This window comes from Canis lupus, chromosome 31 (genome assembly GCF_011100685.1).
Source record: "Canis lupus familiaris isolate Mischka breed German Shepherd chromosome 31, alternate assembly UU_Cfam_GSD_1.0, whole genome shotgun sequence".
Classification (NCBI taxonomy): Eukaryota; Metazoa; Chordata; class Mammalia; order Carnivora; family Canidae; genus Canis; species Canis lupus.
Window position 1 is genome coordinate 31133896 of NC_049252.1, and position 18372 is coordinate 31152267.

At 48.9% G+C, this 18372-nt stretch overlaps 1 protein-coding gene across 3 annotated transcripts in view; it reads left to right on the forward strand.

The window, feature by feature from the left end:
* DOP1B (DOP1 leucine zipper like protein B) overlaps positions 1–18372 on the forward strand; it is a 105308-nt gene that overhangs the window by 29441 nt on the left and 57495 nt on the right. For all 3 annotated transcript variants that reach the window (XR_005382346.1, XM_038581446.1, XM_038581447.1), the window contains exons 3-10: positions 866–1047; positions 1437–1607; positions 7199–7388; positions 10129–10227; positions 10554–10677; positions 12338–12447; positions 12707–12821; positions 16558–16678. Coding sequence is in view for 2 of the 3 variants with exons in the window: in XM_038581446.1 (XP_038437374.1) it covers positions 866–1047; positions 1437–1607; positions 7199–7388; positions 10129–10227; positions 10554–10677; positions 12338–12447; positions 12707–12821; positions 16558–16678 (1112 nt within the window). In the remaining variant the exon portion in view is untranslated. The remainder of the gene's footprint in view (positions 1–865; positions 1048–1436; positions 1608–7198; positions 7389–10128; positions 10228–10553; positions 10678–12337; positions 12448–12706; positions 12822–16557; positions 16679–18372) is intronic.

Genomic DNA, 18372 nt, shown 5'->3' on the forward strand with positions numbered 1-18372 from the left:
AGGCCTTTGAGTGGCTTTTTAAGAAGCGTGGACTTCACCCTGTAGGCTTTGAGCAAATATTTGTGGATCATTCCATAATGACAGACACTTTGTGTTCTAAGATTGAGTCATGAGGACCCACCCAGACGCAGCAGTGTGCCAGTGGTCACTCGAGGCTGTGCAGGGAGGCAGTGATCCACTCACACTCCTGACCATGTTTCTCAGGTACCCCCAGTACTTGGGCTGCTTGAGCGCAGACGAGGCCTGTGTCCGGCTGGCAGAGGCCTGGCTCAGGAATCCTGTTGTTGCACCCCAGCAGGGTTGGGCCTTTCTCCAGTGGGATGTGGGTCCCTCCCAGCAGGATCACCACTGCTAAAGATTCCAGGACTCGTGGCCTAGAAGTGTGCCCCCCTCCCCCCGCATTTCTTCTGGGGTAACCCCTCAGAGCCACCTGGCTGTGAGAATGATGGGGATAATTCAGACGTCCTCTTTTCGCCGGGCAGATTCCAAGGGCCTCCCCAGCACACAGGCAAGGGTCCTCCTAGGGATGAGGGTCGCCTCCCCTGATACAGTCCATGTTCTGTTTGGACTCGTGTGTGCACAGGAGTCCTCACTGATACCCAGGTTCCCACGTGTGACTGACACACTGGTCTGTTGGTGACAGTGCCCCTGCTCTTGATTCTGATGCCTGCCTCATCTCCAGCCTTGCCAGGGGCTTCACTGGTACCCGTGTCCCTGGAGCCTGGCTTGTGGCCCCCCTGGTGTTCCCTACACAGGCCCTCTGTCTTCGGTTGGCGTTTGCTGGAGTCTTCCTGGCTGCGGGTGACTTACTTGACATTGTAAATGTCCATACCTTCTTCCTCATGTTTTTCCTCCTGTTTTCTAGGCCCTCCAGAGTAACCTGAGGTATTCCTTATTGCCAAGACGGCTCATTATCAGCAAGAGGTTAGCTCAGTGCCTGCATCCTGCTTTGCCCAGCGGTGTGCACCTAAAAGCCCTAGAAACCTATGAGATTATCTTCAAAATTGTGGGGACCAAATGGCTGGCCAAGGATTTGTTCCTATACAGGTATAGTAGCCTCCCTATCACGTTACCGTCTTATTACCTGAGCAACCAGGATTTCAGTTCGCAAGATTAGAAGATGACAAACCAGCAAAATAGGGGGTGGTGGGCAACAGTTCATCGTACACACAACAGCAGGACATAACCAGCGGTCACCTCTGGATCGCAGCGCCCAGGCCTTTCTTTGAGCGTGTTCTCAGTAGGACCGTGTCATACCTACTGTCTATCTAGATGCCTGCTCTTGGCCGAACGGTATGTTGTGACCGTCGTGGCACCAGCAAGCGTCTACAACCCCAGTGTAAATGGCTGGCTGGCTGTTCCTGAAAACTCCTTTTAGCTGGGTGATTGTGCCAGACTTCTGATTCGGTGTCTCATTTATCCCCTCTCTCCCACAGCTGTGGGTTGTTTCCTCTTCTGGCCAACGCGGCGATGTCGGTGAGGCCCGTGCTGCTCGGCCTGTATGAGAAGTACTTTCTCCCGCTGCAGAAGCTGCTCCTGCCCAGTCTCCAGGCCTTCATCGTGGGCCTGCTGCCCGGCCTGGAGGAGGGCTCCGAGATCTATGACAGGTGGGTCTCATCCGGTGCTGATGGCTGTGCTGCTTGCGTGTGACGCCACTGCTTTGGGAAGCAGGCCAGGAGGTACAGAGGTCTGTGTGGCAGGGAATCATGCTTGACGTTGCTGTGCTGGTCTCCACTTGACCAAATACTGTGTCCTCCTCGGAATTGTCTCCAGTGAGTCAGAAAGTGAGAAGGTTTCCCAGAGGCCCACAGTCAGCGAGTGGCAGAGCTGGGATCCTAAGGCACATAGGTCAGATTCTGAAGTCTTCCTTCTTCCCATTACACTAGGCTGCTTGCAGAGCCGTGCTTTATTTATGGCGAGGGCTGGAAAAGGCGGTGTTAAGCAGAATAGCTTCAAAATTTCAGCACCGCTTTGGGGAAATTTGTAAAGCTCATATGCATAGAAGGTCACACAGGGGTTTTTTGTTTTTGGGTTTTTTTGGTCATGCTCAGGAGCAGACGAAAGTGTATATCCCTTCGGACTATTGGGTATACACAGTAGCCTATTTTTCAGGAATTATCATGTAGGAACTCACTTCCGTCATATTAACCATTCTGAGTGATCACTGTGATTAACCTCTGTTAATAGGACCTGCTTCAAGAGCCCATGTGCAGCCTGACTGGGAGGTTTAGAAACCTCTGTGCTTGCAAAAGTTTCCATCTGATTACACAATGCACTGCTCAGATTTTCCCCACGCCAGAGGCCCCAGCCACACCGCCTTTGTCTGTCATGTTGGCTGTGACTCGGGGGGTGCGGAGGCTCGGGTGGAATCAAGGAATCAATTCAAGGTCTGCTTCAAGTGCTCCCCTAAACTCAGAGAAACCAAGTAATTAAACGGTTTGAGGGGTTGTGGCTAGTGACCAAGGCTACATTTAAGTCATGAGCATTTGTAGTAGAATTTGACAAACTTAACCAAAAATATGCATTGTAACATATCTAGCGTTCACGTAGAGCACGTGGTGGCTTCCCACTTCCCAGTGAAGGGTCCATCTTTGCACTGGGTTGGGTCGGTAGGATCCATTTCCTTAGAAGGCAGAGTCTGTCTCGTTGCTGTTTTAAGCCTGTGCCCGCAGGCAAGATCGGTTAGGTGTGTGGAGATAATGAACTGGAGGTCATGTAGGGGTCAGCAAGAGGACCCTTACCAGACCTGTCTCTTAACCCCTAGTCCCAGGCTCTTTCTAGAAGTGCTGGCCTGTTCATGTTTCCCAAACAGATCCGTGTATGTTCGTGTGTGTGTTTATAAATGTTTTTTTTCCATCATCTGACAGATGAATACATCAGTTCAGTTCCCAAAATGTGAATTTGTGAGAATGAATCACACCAGAAGAGTTTAAATAGTTGGGGCGGGTGTTTTTGTGCATTCTCTTAGCTGATCAATGAGGATTCATTGGAACAGTTGCTAAAGTTGCTTAACATGGATCTCTTGGTGTGATTTCTTTATATCGAACCAAGAACTGAGTAGAGCTGCATGAATCACTGAGTGGATGGAACCATGACAGAAAACCAGGCCAAGTGTCTGCGGCACCCCAAAGCCATTCGTTATCAGCTCTCCGAGGTGGATGCTGGTGGAAGATTCTAGAATCTTTGAGTGGATGTGTCTGAGCACAGTAATTGGGACAACAGCACTAGAGTCTTTGGTCTCTGTATCCATGTTAGTTTGAGGAAAGTCGGTAACTCTCTTTTCCCCTAAGTGCTCAGGGACCGAGGCATATACCCCCAGCAAACCCTATGCAGGAACAACAAAGGGAGGGGCAGGGAGAGGGGATCTTGATGTCCCCATTGGCAGCAGATGCAGAGGGCTGAGTTAGGCTGGGGCCGCTGCAGGCCGGGTGACTCACTAGTTCCCTGGAGCCGTAGACTGTTCCTGGCTTGTGCTTGTCCATGAACCCTAAGAACAGAGACTCTGGCCAGTTAGGACTAACTCTTCACACTGGCTTTCTAGTCCTTGTGTGCCTGCACACTAATCCTGGCCAGAATTTCTTCTTTAAAGGGCCCATGAGGTAGCTTCACAGCTGTGTTTTGCTGCCCTGAGAAAGCAGGAGTAGTAGGGAGAAAGTACCAGACTCCCCTTCTGAGGATTTGGGGAAAAGGTGACTATTTCCAGAGGTCTGTGAGCAAGCAAAAATGTGAGTCAGTGGTTCTCAGCTGGGCTGAATCTGTATCCCCCACGGACATTTGACATCATTCCTTTGGCTGTTACCACTGGGGTAGAGAGGGTGCTACTGGCATCTAGCGCTAACATCCTGCTGCAACATGATTGTCCCCACAACAAGGGCTTATCTGGCCCCAAAGTCCATCTTGTCAGGGTTGAGAGAGCCTGATGTAAATAGAAGTTGAAACATATTTTTTTAAGACTTATTTGACAAGAATAATAATAAATGATAATAAAACAAGATTTATTGCAGAGAGAGAGAGAGAGAGAACGCGCATGCATGCGAGCAGGAGGAGGGGCAAAGGGAGAGGGGGAGAGAGAGAGAGAATCCTAGGGCGACTCCGCGCTGAGGTCAGACGTGGGGCTGGATCCCACCACCCTGACACCATGACCTGAGCTGAAAGCAAGAATCAGACGCTTAACTGACTGAGCTGCCCAGGTGCCCAGAAGCATATTTATTGACCTTTCTTTTGGTTGATTCCAGGCACCATGATGATGAGCTCTACTGGTTCTAGAATGTTTTTTACCCCTCTGGGAGGGGACCTGACCTGTGGTGGTACAGGATGCTGTTGTCACTGTTGTGCTCCCTCAGATGCTCACACCCCCAGCTCTTTGCTCTTGTGACAGCTTGGCTTTCCGGGACCACCCACTAGGCAAGTGACTACACAGCTGAAGTTGGGGGATGCTTGGGGTTCACGGCAAACGGTCCGTGTCACTTGCTGTCGGTTGAATAGAGGAGAGCATGTTAGTGCTGTCGTCCAAGTGAGCTGGTGCTCATAGGAGGTACAAGCACACCAGCCAGAGTGTGAGGCAGGAGAGATGGAAACAGGAGGGCTTTGGAGGTTGCCCGTTGGTTCTGAAGAGGAAAGATTCGAGTCCTGAGCTCTAAACTGTGAGTGCTGATTTTGGAATTTCACATCTGAGAGGATGGGAGTAATTCTCACTTAATAGAGAGTTTCTTGAGTCTGAGCCCAGTTGTCTTCCTCTTTACTGTGCTCTCCGGAGCAAAGTTTTGTCCTCATTGCCCTTTTGTGAACCACAGCATCATTTAAGTTTTTGATATCTATTAATTTGTTTAGGATAAAATGAGACTGAAGCTGTATTTCTTTCATAAAGAAAACTAGCCGGTGCACTCCGAATATTGAAGAAGGGTTAGCCTAGATGGCGTTTCCCTGATTTCTTGTCAGTGGAACCCTTCCTTTCTGTGGAGCAGCTCGTGGCCAGTGTTCCAGGGAACTGACTTTGGTAATACACTGTTCTGAGCAAAGGGGGATGTGATGTCAGTGTGTACGTAGCAGTGTTGGCGATGGGAGCACCCCGGGGACTTTCTCAGTTAATCTCCTGCCAGAGGAATCTCTGCCTCTCTCGGGACTGTCCTGTCTGCCCAGGGGACAGTTACTATCTGCTTGATCTGCCACCACGTGCTTCTGCCTCAAATTGGGGCCTTTGCTGCACTGTTTTCAGAGCTGGGCAACATACGCTGTATTTGTTTGTTCAGCCTCAGTAGTAGATTAGTCGGTATCTTTAGCCACTAAACCATTCTGTGTGCTTTTCCTAAGCATTTGACTATTACTCGTGCTTCTTCAGTTTTGTTTCTTTTTTTTTTTTTTTTTAAGATTTTGTTTATTTATTCATGAGAGACACAGAGAGGGAGAGAGGCAGAGACACAGGCAGAGGGAAAAGCAGGCTCCATGCGGGGAGCCCAGTGTGGGACTCGATCCTGGGACCCCGGGATCTGACCTGAGCCAAAGGCAGATGCTCAACTGCTGAGCCACCCAGGCATCCTGTTTTGTTTCTTTCTGTAAAGATGATATTGTGCATCATTTGCACAGTAAAAATCAAATATTTTATGAGATGAAAAGATTCAGATGAGCCTTAAAGAGAACAAAACTTGCTGTTAATATAAAGAGATTGTAGGGGTGCCTGAGTGGCTCCGTTGGTTAAGCACTAGATTCTTGATTTCGGCCCCGGTCATGATCTTGGAGTTGTGAGATCAAGCCCCACACTGTGCTCTTCACTCAATGGGGCGTCTGCTGGAGATTCTCTCTTCTTTCTCCTCTACTCCCCACCCCCCTTACCACCACCACATACACACACACACACACACTCTCTCTCTCTACAATAAATCTTGTTTAGAAAGGTAGTAGATACTTTTTTGGAATGAAAAGTCTTTGTATACCCTGAACAGATGATTGAAAAGTAAGCTGAAGACAATTTGAGTCCTAAAAAAGGGAAGGGGTGGTATTCATTTCACAATGTTTTGAGTGTCAGACGATCGTCTGGATGTTAAGGACGTGTCAGCAAGCAGAGCAGACCTGGTGGTAACAGAAGGCCTGAGCACTGGCTCTGTTTGTCTGTCCTGAGTTTTACACGAGACTCTCAGGTCATGCTTGGGACATCTCCATCTCCCCTGGATCTCATAGCCGGCAGCTAACGTGCACAGAGGTTAATAAACTCATCCTGGGGACCACTGCCAGGAAGCAGACGCAGGATTTGGACAATAGAGACCTGACTCCAGGAACCTGGGGAGACCACTGCATTACACTGGGCTACTCCTTCTGTGATTTTTGTGTGTCGTCTTTGCAGATGGGAGATGCAAGGGATGGAATTCTTGTGATTTTGAGTCAGTTTGCTCCCTCAACGAAATCCACTTGTGGGAATTTGCCTCTGCTGTTTTATTGACAGGTGCTGTCATCGGGCCCGGCAAACTGCTCTCGTGTTGACAGGGAAGGTGCCCTAGTCAGCTGCATGCAGGCCACTGAGCAGAGGGGGGCCTGGCCTTGGTATCAATGGAAAAACAAGCCCAGACCCACTGATGACACTGCCTCTCTTACAGGGCGGGCATGAAGTTGCTGATGTCGTGTCAGAGGAGAGAGACTCAGAGAGATAAGGGACAAAGAAATGTCAGGCATCAGCAGGAGAACTTCCCAGAGCAGGAATCAGCATAGGGGTGTGCTGGGGGCAGAGGGACAGGCCATATGGAATTTGCATCGAGTGGGAGGCCCAGGTGAATTTTGTCCTGTGTTCCTAAAGTCAAATGTCCCCTGGCTCTGCCCAGGTGGGGGGTTATCTTTATCATTACTTAAGTCTCCAGTCAGTTGCACCAACCTTTGAGGATGATCTCGTCCCCGATACGGTGGTGGCATCGCCCTCCTGCTAAGTCCTGCAGGTCTGCAGCAAGGCCCTGGCAGAGAGGGAGCTCCGCGCCACGGTGACACGACCCGTCAGACACTTCCTGTTGGCCAAGAAGCCGTACCTGTCGGTGACATGTTTGTTTTAGCAAACTCAGTTTCAGTGACAGCTGGCAGGTGGACAGAGCAGAAAGGCAAGAAGAGATGGCAGGCGCTCGGAATGATGAGGACATGGTGTTTGACGTTGCGGGGAGAGGGAGCGGTGGCTGCTGGTACGCGGGACCCAGCCCTGACAGTCTGCATCTCTTGTCCACAGAACAGACGCTCTGCTCCTGAGGCTGTCCCTGGTGGTCGGCAAGGAGGTGTTTTACGCGGCCCTTTGGGGGAGCGTCCTGGTGAGCCCGGCCATCCGCCTCCCCGCCTCGCTCTTCGTGGTGGGCCACATCAGCAGGGACTCGCCCGGCAAGGAGCAGAAGTACATGCTGGGCACGGATTACCAGCTCACGGTGGGTGCTGCTCCTCTCGGGAGGGCGGGTGGCGGCCGGGTTCCTCGCGCACAGCTTGTCAGCTGGGGCTGCCAAGGGACATCGGTGATGGTGGCAGGGAAGTGGAGGTGTCCTGAGCCTCCGAGTCTGTGCGCTCTGCTGCCGAGCAGACCGGGGAGGCATCCGTAGGTCAGTAGGCAGGACGAAACCCAGGGTGGTGGGCTTTGTTTCCAACGTATGCATTAACGATGGCCGTATTCAGTATGTATTGGCACCTAAAGAGGCCCTTCTGGAAGCCCGGCCAAGGCTTCAGTGGTACGATTAGCTGGTCAGGTGTAGGCAGTGCTCCAGGAACCGCGAGGACTGTGCTGCGTTAGCCGAGAACCTTGTGTCCCCCGCCGGCCTGCCACATGCCCACCGTCCACACATCAGGTTCCCTCTTCCTCCAGTTGCTGTGTCTCTCCATCCTGCTCCTGCCATCGTCCTGTCGTCTGGCCGCCCTCAAACCTAGATGGTCAGGGTTCTTCGGGCGTCCATCCCCAGGCGCTTCGGACAGCTGCCTTCTTCCCTGCAAGGCCGCCTCTTCCCATGACCCTCCAGATCTTTCTTCTCTTCGCACACTGAGCTCTGGGGTGTCGATGGCCTGCAGTCTGTCGCCACCTAGTGGGAAGCGTGAGCAGCGTGCGTGTCTCCCCACTCCACCTCTGCTTCCTTCAGCCTCTGATGCCGGCTGGGACCTGTGCGGTCACCTTCCAACAGGCCCTCCCCTTCCCCTCCCCCCATCCAGGCTTCTTTGATTACCCTTAGCTCTTTGCTTTGCTAAAGCATAACTTTGCTCATGCCTACACTGTGCTTGAAAAGTATCTGGATTCCTCTTGCCTACAGATAAAGTCCAAACTCGAGAGTATTTCAGGTCCACTCCCAACCCACCAATGCCTTACGCTCCCTCCAGGCCCCTGCACTCCTGAGCTCCCTGCCCAGCCTGGTCTGGAGGTCTGGGATGCCACCTCCTTGCTCCTTGCACTCACTCCCCATCCCTTCTCCATGGATCTCAGCGCACGTCCTCCCTGACCTTCCGGCTCAGCCTTCCCTGGTGGAAAGATCTCTTCCTCCCCTTTTCTCCCTCCCCTCTTCTGAATTCTCATAGGTTTTTATTAGCATTTCTCCTATGGCTCTTCTCCTCTGGTACACTTCTGTATCTCATGTATCTATATCTGGAAAAGACAGGCGAAATATGTATTGAATTGGTTTGGAATCCATTTCACGGAATGTCTTTGGGGTTTTAAGTTAGCCCGAAGTTTCTATTGGACCCTAAAGATGTTCCTTTCTGGAATCATAGAATGTGAGGTCTTAGAACCGGACCATCTGGTCCAAGCCTCTGCAGCTCTCAGATGGACCGTGTGAGGGCTGCAGCTGACTGGATCGCCGATGTCACACTCAGTTTACAGCCTACTTGGGAGCTTCCTGGGTGTAACCTGAACCTGGCCTGTGTATGTGGAGGGCAGGGAGAGACCAAGAGACAAGCCGCTCCAGATGGGGAGGGGGCCAGCTCAATAAGCAAGGGAACTTACTTACAAGGCTTGTCTTGGCGGCCACGAGACAGTTGATCTCTGCATCTGTTCTGAAGAAAAGGTTCACAGCAGCCGCACTCTCAGTTTCAAAAGGGAAAAAACACCTCATTGATATTATAAAAATCTAATAGAAGCAGAAAAAAGAAAAGGGAAATTTGCACATAGATGAAGGTGATAGTAAGCAGTAAAGGGGAAACTAAGGCAAAGTTACATCAGATCAGTTGCTTCCAACCTTCAACTTCACTAGCTGGGGAAGCGCCGTGGAGACAGCCAGCTGGGGTCCCAATTGAGAGGCCTGGATGGAGCATCCTCCCCTCAAGTGAGACTTCCGACTGACCATCCCCATCAGGGCTGTGTTTATAGGGCAGATGATGGGCTCTGAGGTTAAAAAATTATTCACCTAAAAAAAAAAAATTTATTCACCTACGTGCAGTTTGGAGCGAGCTATGTTTCTGTGTTATCGTGTCTCTACATCTTCAAAGAGCCTGGACTGGGTGTGCTTGTCTCCCCTTCCGGATTCCATTCTGAGGGTGGGGGGCAGCCCAGCCCAGAGCAGGAGGGGATGCAAGGCAAATTGCATAGCTCTTGGTGTCCAGAGCAGAAGGGCCAGTTCTGTCCTGGAGGCCAGCTGATGTCAACCAACCGGGCTCCCAAGGTCACTTAGGCGGCACGAGTCTCACAAACAGCATTCCCAACCCTGCCTGTGTACGTGCAGGTGGAGGTGGTCGGTTATGCAGGACAGACCACAGAGACCTCCAACCGCACCGTACAGCTTCCACCTGCCAAATCTTAAGTTTATGTAGAGGCCCTACTGGGTTCAGTCCTACACACCTTGCATGTGTTCTCAGCGGCACATCACTGTCTCAAGGCTGTGGACCCTCAGGGACCTTGGAGCAGGGAGGGTAAGCAGAATGTACATTCCAGGACCGGGGAGGGGGTGAGGAGCCTCCAGCTTACAGATCACGTCTGGTCGATGGCCTCCCCCAGCACACACTGCCCCCTCCCCCCCCCCCACCCGTGTCTAGAACTAAAACCCACATTTTTACCTTACTGTTCTGTTCCACGTGATTTAACACAATGGTTTCAAGATTCCCAGGAGTTACCTTCACTTTTGTGACTGTAAACAGTAGCCTGCAAATAATGTTAAATGTCTTGGGAGTGAAATGTTCATGGTGGTTTATCACTTACAGGTAAAGTCTCTGTGTGCGTCACTGTTGGACTCAAATGTTCTGGTGCAAAGAAATACTCTGGAAATCGTTCTGTTCTTCTTTCCATTTTATACCTGTCTGGTAAGTCGTTTGTGTTCTTCCAGGAAGGTCACTGGTATTTCCTGAGGACGTGGGGAAGGCGGCGGGATGGACGGTTTAAAGCAGCCACTTTGTGATCACCATTTGCTTTCAGCCGATGGAAGGTCCTTGGTCATTTTTGTGAGGATGGTGTTTCTGTAGCAAAAACCAAATGGCCTCTGTGGACATTGTGAAGAACCAACTCCTTTTGAGAAGAACTGCCTTTCTAAGATAAAGCTTTGTAGACTGCTGAGGACGGGCCACATGTCAGAAAGCCAATAATCATCCAATCATCCCTTTGCAGTAAAGTTTTCTCTGTCCCCCAATAGGATTCCAACGAGAGAGCCATTCCCCTGCCCAGAGCTGACATTGTGCAGATCCTGTCGGCGGCCACCCAGACCCTGCTGAGAAGAGACATGTCTCTCAACAGAAGGCTTTATGCATGGTTACTAGGTACTGAGCCGTAGCTGATCATTGAAAGTCAGAGTTAACATGAAACCTTTTAGTGCTGATTTTTGGGACACATTTCAATCTTCGTGATACGTTTCTGAATCATAAGGTGTGGAGAGAGAACACACCGACTGAATATGGCCCTGCTCAGCTGAGTTATGTCTACACTGTAGCTTTGCTTATGGTGCAAGTATTACATTAAAAATAGGGAAATAAATCCATGGGATATTTATTGAATATTGAATTCCATCTTAAGAGGCTTGAAATACTGCAAAAAAATTGTAGTTAAACCTTTTTCAAGTAGAAGCCTGGTGCTATAAAGAAGTCTCATGGAAAAAAAAAAAAAAAAGAAGTCTCATGGGATTGGGGGGTGGGTGAGAGAAGACCCACAAATGTTATAGAGTTTGCGTAAAAGAAGGTTTGGCGTAGATGGAAATGTTTGTGGAACTGATATAAAGTTTTAGAAGACATTTGGATGACTTCAGGGGAGAGCATGAGAAACCAGGCTTGTGTTTCTAAAGAGCCCTTGACTATTGGTTGGGAGGCTTCATAGGGACAGAGCCCAGGAAGTCACAGGGCATGGAGGCTCCTGGCACTTTCTGAATTTTATAAATTCCCACGTTCATGTACCTGAGCAGAAAAGGTGTAAAAAATGACCATGAATGGACTCTGTAGCTTTTTTTTAAGACTTTTTTTTTTTTTTTAGAGCAGTTTTATATTCAGATCAAAATCAGAGGAAGGTACAGAGAGTTCCCAGCTTCCCGCAGCCCCTCCACTGGCGTGGCACATTCGTCACAGTCAGTGAACTGGCACATCCTCACCAGGGTCCGTGGTTTCCATCAGGGCTCGTTCTTGGGGGTGTCCTTACTGTGGGTGTGGACAGGTGTGTAAGGACGTGCGTCCACCATGACAGCGTCAGTGCAGAGTAGTTTCACCACCCTAAGAAATTCTCTGCTTCACTGCTTTTATAACCCTCAACATGTAGGTCTTCTCACACCAAAGTCAGGAAGTTCTCTGAACCCCTTCTTTCTTCTCTTCTCCCTGGTTATAGAACTTCCAGAATCCATTGCATGGAAGCTTAGGAAGGATTTCAAGAGGAATATTTGCAGGCTTTTTAAGCATTTTTATCAAAAGGATGATTTTGCGAAACATTCAGCTCTGTCCTAGTTGGCCTTGACTTGTGTGTAGAGAGGACCTGGGATCCAAATTCAGTGCTGGGTTAGACCTGTTAGCCTTGGTCCCAGAGTCCATGGTCTCTCCTTGTGCCAGAAGATGCCTTTTCTTATCCCAAAGACCTCATAGACTTAGCCAAGGCCCAAAATAAAGGCATGTAGATGAGAATAGCTCGATTTTACATACTGCCATGCAAACACTGGTTTTTGAAAATGATCCTCATTTCATTCAATCCTTGTAATCAGGCTTGTTAAAGACACTTAGAGTGAATTCTTGGAACAGACTAAATTGACTCCTAATGAGGTGGAATCCTTGGGACATCACTTCTTTTGCCAGAAGAAAATGTGACTTAGTCTTACCAGATTGGAATTTGGTTTTCTGTTGGAGGAATTCTAGTTTTAAAAATGCTGGAGCATGAGACCTTTGCACAGTATTATGTACTTTAAAATTGTAGATCTTGTTACAGCTTATGGTTCTTGTTCTTTTATAGGTTCAGATATTAAAGGAAATACCATTGTGCCAGAATCTGAACTCTCAAATTCTTACGAAGACCAGTCCTCGTATTTTTTTGAAAAATATTCCAAGGATCTTTTAGTTGAGGTAAAGGAGCCTTTCCGGAAAGTAGATCCCAATCAGAACATTCCTGATCATGATTCCTCAGCAGATCAATTGGCAGGACCTCAAAGCAGACATTGGGCAAGTTCCTGGATCCACGGGTGGGAAAAATTCTGTGTGCTCATTCTGTGCCCTGTGATTGGTTTTCTCCCTCTCCCAGAGTATTTACAAGTAGAACAACCAATAATGTCAAACTGTCCCTGGACAATATCCTGATTTGTGGCTTTTTTTTTTTTTTAAATAGGGTCTAGCTGAGATACTGCACCAGAAGTTCTCAGATGCCGATGTAGAGGAGCGCCACCATGCATACCTGAAGCCCTTCCGCGTCCTCGTCAGTCTGCTTGACAAGCCAGAAATAGGTAATGTGCGGAACGTGGTCACCACCGTAGGCCCAAGGGTATTAAGCTTGGCGAGACAACAATCCTCAGGTTATTTTGAATGTAATTCCATCATCGGAGTTTCCGAATCTTGAAATAGTTCGGTCATGTTATGTGTTCAGTTATCCTATCTAGGCACCACTTAAAAGTTTTGCACAATAACATGAGCACTTTTGTTAGAAAAATACCTTTGAGCTCCTATTGTGCACGTCGGCACATGTGCCTCCAGAGTATAGACAGTTCAGACTTTGTGAGAATGTTTCTCCAATCAAATATCATGTATCAAATGAGCTTAGATTTTATTTTCAAGGGAGTAGGGGACCCTCCTCCGTCTTTTTGCTTTGTGACTGGGGCAAGGCACTTCTGCAATGTGGGCCTCAGTCTGTTCCTCTGCCAAATAAACCGGGTTGAACTAGATTCTGGTTCCTAAAGGGTCCCCTCTTACACACTGTGGTCCTGCAAGTGTTGGTTCTCCCTGCTTAAAGAGTAGAGATGGCTTCAATATCCATTGACAGGTCTTAACATCCAGTCACTTGGACACCATGATGGGTCCCATCTTCTCCATGGGATTTTAAGGGTTTTTTGTTGTGATGGTGGTGGTGGTTTTTTTGTATTTAAGTAAGTAAGAATGAATGAATGAATGAATGAATGAATGAATGAATGAATGAGAGAGAGAGAGAAAGCACAGAAGGACAAGGGAGAAGCAAGCTCTGTGCTGAGCAAGGAGCCTGTCTTGGGGCTCAATCCTAGGCCTCTGAGATCATGATGTTAGCAGAAGGCAGACGCTTAACCGACTGAGCCACCCAGGAGCCCTGGGATTTCAAGTTTGATGGTATCATCTGAGCTCTCAGGACTTGTACATCGCCTGGTAGCTGTTTGCAGAGAATGAGGTCAAGGGCATTACCAAGGAGCCTTCTCCCTCTAGTCTTCGTTGATTCATTCAGGGGCAGTCAGGGTACATTTGCTGTGTGGCAGGGATGATGCTAAGGCTCTAGAGGTGCAAAAGGTGCAAAAAAGAAGGCATCCAGTCAAGTTGGATGGAAGGGAGATTCTGAGGTCCTCGTGCGTTTTACTATTGTGAGTAATAACAGCTGACATTTTTTGAGCGATTTTTTAATGTGAAGTGACTTGTATACATCATTTAACGTACATCACCCTATGCACCTCCCCGCCCCCGACAACCCTGAAGTGAGTTTTCTCACTGCTCCCATCTTACAGATGGAAAAGACAAGAGGTTTGCCAGAGGCTGCCCAGGAGCTGAGATTAAAACGCAGTCTGTCTGACTCTAGAGCCTAAGCTCTTGTTGGCAGGACGCCACTGCTTACCTGACTGTGCTTGGACCCCCCATACCCGAGATGCTTAGTCCTGGAACACAGATGAACTTGTGTCCCATGATGTGTACAGCTCTAGCTGCTCTTTTTTTTTTTTTTTTTAATTTTTTATTTATTTATGATAGTCACAGAGAGAGAGAGAGAGAGAGGCAGAGACATAGGCAGAGGGAGAAGCAGGCTCCATGCACCGGGAGCCCGATGTGGGATTCGATCCCGGGTCTCCAGGATCGCGCCCTGGGCCAAAGGCAGGCGCCAAACCACTGCGCCACCCAAGGATCCCTCTAGCTGCTCTTAAAGTCAAAGCTTGAAGCGTCTGTCCCTCCAAGCTTCGGCCCTAAGTGCCACCTGAAGGTACTTGTGTACTGTGCTCCCCTCATCACCCCCCCCGCCCCCCCGCCGCCCCCGGCTGCCTCTGTTGGCCAGCGGTGGCTCCAGTAGATTTTCATCCTGGTGTGGAGTAACTGCAATTTGGGAAAATCATGATTTAGGCTAAAAAGTGAAGTGAGCTATGTAAGTGTTTTGGGACCCTCCCACGTAACTTGGGGAAATATTCAAAGAAAAAAGTGACTGCATTTTGGAGGATGAGTGTTTTATGTTGTGACCCTGCACCTTGGTGAGCCAAGTGAAATATTGCTGCCAGCTGGGGCTCCAGGTCATAGTTGCTGGAAGGCAGTGAATGGCAGGCTTCTCCCCAATCTAGCAGTCTGATTTTATTTTTCTGTTAATTTAGTTGTCCCAGAGAAGACCTACTTGAGAGGTAGAGGAGTGGATTATACAGAAGGAGAGCTAGAAGGCCCAGGGCGCTCATTCTTTTGCTACCAGGCTTCACTCACTGCCCCATTTTCTCCTGAATCATGGCAACAAACTTGCCTTCATTTGTAAAAAGCAAATTCAGCTTTCTTACAGCGTAGATAAAATACACGCGGGGCTTATCGTGAAAAAGTTTTCTCAGAGGCACACCTTCTGTTTTTGTGAAAAAAGCAGCATGAAAGATTGGATTAATCTGCTGATTGCTTTTTTTTTTAAGATTTTATTTATTCATGATAGTCACAGAGAGAGAGAGAGAGAGGCAGAGACACAGGCAGAGGGAGAAGCAGGCTCCATGCATAGAGCCCGATGTGGGATTCGATCCCGGGTCTCCAGGATCGCGCCCTGGGCCAAAGGCAGGCGCCAAACCGCTGTGCCACCCAGGGATCCCTGATTGCTTTTTAACACAGATATATTGACCAAACTTTCATTTCCTCTGAATCCATCCTGTCTTCATCCCTTCGTACACATGCGTGAGAAGTCACTCCCTTCCCTGCCTGATGGCTGCCTTCCACCTGCCTCACCGGCGGGAATGCTTCTCTGACCTGCAGCTGGTCTATTCCTCTGTGCCTTTTAATAAGCTTCTCAAGAGTGGTGGTATTTCTTTTGTGGGGTTCTAGCTCATGATTAAGAGAATTTAGAGATGTGCCTGACTGGCTTAGTTGGTAGAGGATGTGACTTCTTGATCTCAGGGTCATGAGTTCAAACCCCATGTTGGGTGGAGAGATTACTTTTAAAAAAGAGAGGGGCAGTCCCGGTGGCTCGGCGGTTTAGCGCTGCCTTCGGCCCAGGGTGGGATCCTGGGGACCTGGGATCGAGTCCCGTGTCGGGCTCCCTGCGTGGAGCCTGCTTCTCCCTCTGCCTGTGTCTCTGCCCCCCCCCCCCTCTCTCTCTCTCTCTCTCTCTCTGTCTCTCATGCATAAATAAAACCTTAAAAAAAAAAAAAAAGAGGGAGAGAAAGAAAGAAAAACAAGGATGCCTCCATGATTCAGTCAGTTAAGTGTCTGACTCTTGGTTTTGGCTCAGTTTGCACTCTCCGAGTCATGAGATTGAGTCCCTGGTTGGGCTCCCTTGTGCTCTGTGCAGAGTGTGCTTGGGTTTCTCTTTCCCTCTGCGCCCCCCCCCCACACTCAAGTGCACACACTCTCTCTCAAATAAATAAATAAACCTTTTAAAATAAATCCGTTTTCAAAGAATGTAAAATAAAATCAGAAAGTTGCCCTGCTCCATTGGTATTTATGCTGAGTAGCATCTCTGGCCAAGCAGCGTGTTCACACTTACACACACTGAGCGTGCACCCGGCTCCCCAGGCTAGTCTGTCTTGGATGCCTTCCTTCACCTCTCTGCCCCATCCCTTTGTCCGTAGTCCATACGACAATTCAGTACCTGGTCGTATGGCTATTGTAAGGCGTAAACAAGGTAACAGATACAGCAAGTGCTGCAAAAATATTGGCCATTTTCATGAATTTTATTCCCCTGGCTTGGGTTGTCACTGTCAAACTCTGTTTCACGCATATGTTGTTTATTGATTTGAACTTGGGTTGTTCATCTCTCTCTGACCATTTTCTTTTCAATTACAGGGCCTCGAGTGGTTGGGAATTTGTTTCTCGAAGTCATCCGAGCCTTTTATTCTTACTGCAGAGACGCTCTTGGCTCTGATCTCAAACTTAGCTATACCCAGAGTGGAAACTCACTAATAAGGTACAGCTTTGGCTCCCAGCTTCACACTTCTTCCCCATCCACACTTCACAGTCTGGCTCCCAACTTCACACTTTATCCCTGTCCACACTTTACACTCTGGCTCCCAACTTCAAATTCGTCCCTGTCCACACTTCACACTCTGGTTCCCAGCTTCACACCTCTTCCCCGTCCACACTTCACACTCTGGCCCCCAGCTTTACGCTCGTCCCTGTCCACACTTCACACTCTGGCCCTCATCTTCTCACTCGTCCCTGTCCATACTTCACATTCTGGTTCCCAGCTTCACACCTCTTCCCCATCCATACTTCACACTCTAGCTCCCAGCTTCACACTCCTTCCCCATCCATGCTTCACACTCTGCCTCTCAGCTTCACACTCATCCCCGTCCATACTTCACACTCTGCCCCCCAGCTTCACACTCCTTCCCCATCCACGCTTCACACTTTGCCTCTCAGCTTCACACTTTATCCCCATTCACACTTCACACTCTGGCCCCCAGCTTCATACTTCTTCCCCATCCATACTTCACACTTTGGTTCATAGCTTCACACTTCTTCTCCATAACCTGATGGCACAAGTCTCGTTTCCTTACTGTTTATTTTTTTTTTCCTTACTGTTTATTATAAGTCATGTGGGGCTAGAGAAAGCAGGCAGGCAAGGGATCACACCACTGATTAAGGTAACCGATGCTCTTGAGTCCATCACCATAAATGGCCTGCTTCCTGTCAAATACTGTCAAGAGGTTTTTGTTTTGTTTTTTTTCTTTTCTGTGAGAGAGGGTGGTGGGAGCGCTTGCACACGAGCAGAGGAGAGGGGCAGATGGAGAAGCAGGCTGGCCGCTGAGCAGGGAGTCGGAGGCAGGACTCCATCCCAGGACCCCAAGATCATGACCTGAGCTGAAAGCAGACACTTCACCAACTAAGCCACCCAGGTGCCCTTTGAAGAGTTTCAAAGGCATCTGAGTTAGTCTCTGCCCAGCTGGGACATACAGAACATATTTACTGAGCAAGTGTGAAAGCTGTTTCAAGGACAGGAGCTGGTGTGCCCATGTGGTGACTTACAGGGAGGATGGCAGAGGATGGGGCAAGGTCAGGAAGTGGAGCCAGGGTCTGGTGGCAGGGGGAGAGCTGGCCAAGGGCACCCTAAGGGCCTGTGCTGCAGGATCTGAAGGTGGAGTTAGTGGGGTTCAGGACATGGCAGACATGTATGTAGGTATATAGTTCTCTCTCTCAACCCTAGGTTTTGGGTTTTGTTCCTTTTTCCCCCCAAGATTTTATTTATTAGAGTGGGATGAGGGGGAGTGCAGATGGAGAAGCAGACTCCCCAATGAGCAGGGAGTCCAGTGTGGGACTCATTCCCGGAGCCCTGGGATCATGACCTGAGCTGAAGGCAGTCAACCACTGAGCCACCTAGGCGTCCCTTGTTTTTGTTCCTTTTAAGATAATACAGTCTCTTCTTTTTTACTTTATTCTTGATGTAACTTTTTTCTGCTTGAATTGGCATTAGGTATATTGAAAATATAAATCTATTTGAAGAGTTCTCTGGCTTCTTAATTGTCAATGTACCAAGAGTTCTGAGTGTTTGCTTTTTCTCTCCCAGAGTGTTTGTTCTTTTCTCCCAGAATTATTGTTTTTCTGAATACGAAAATAGTACATGCTCTTTGTGGAATATACTAATATTTGCACATATCGAGA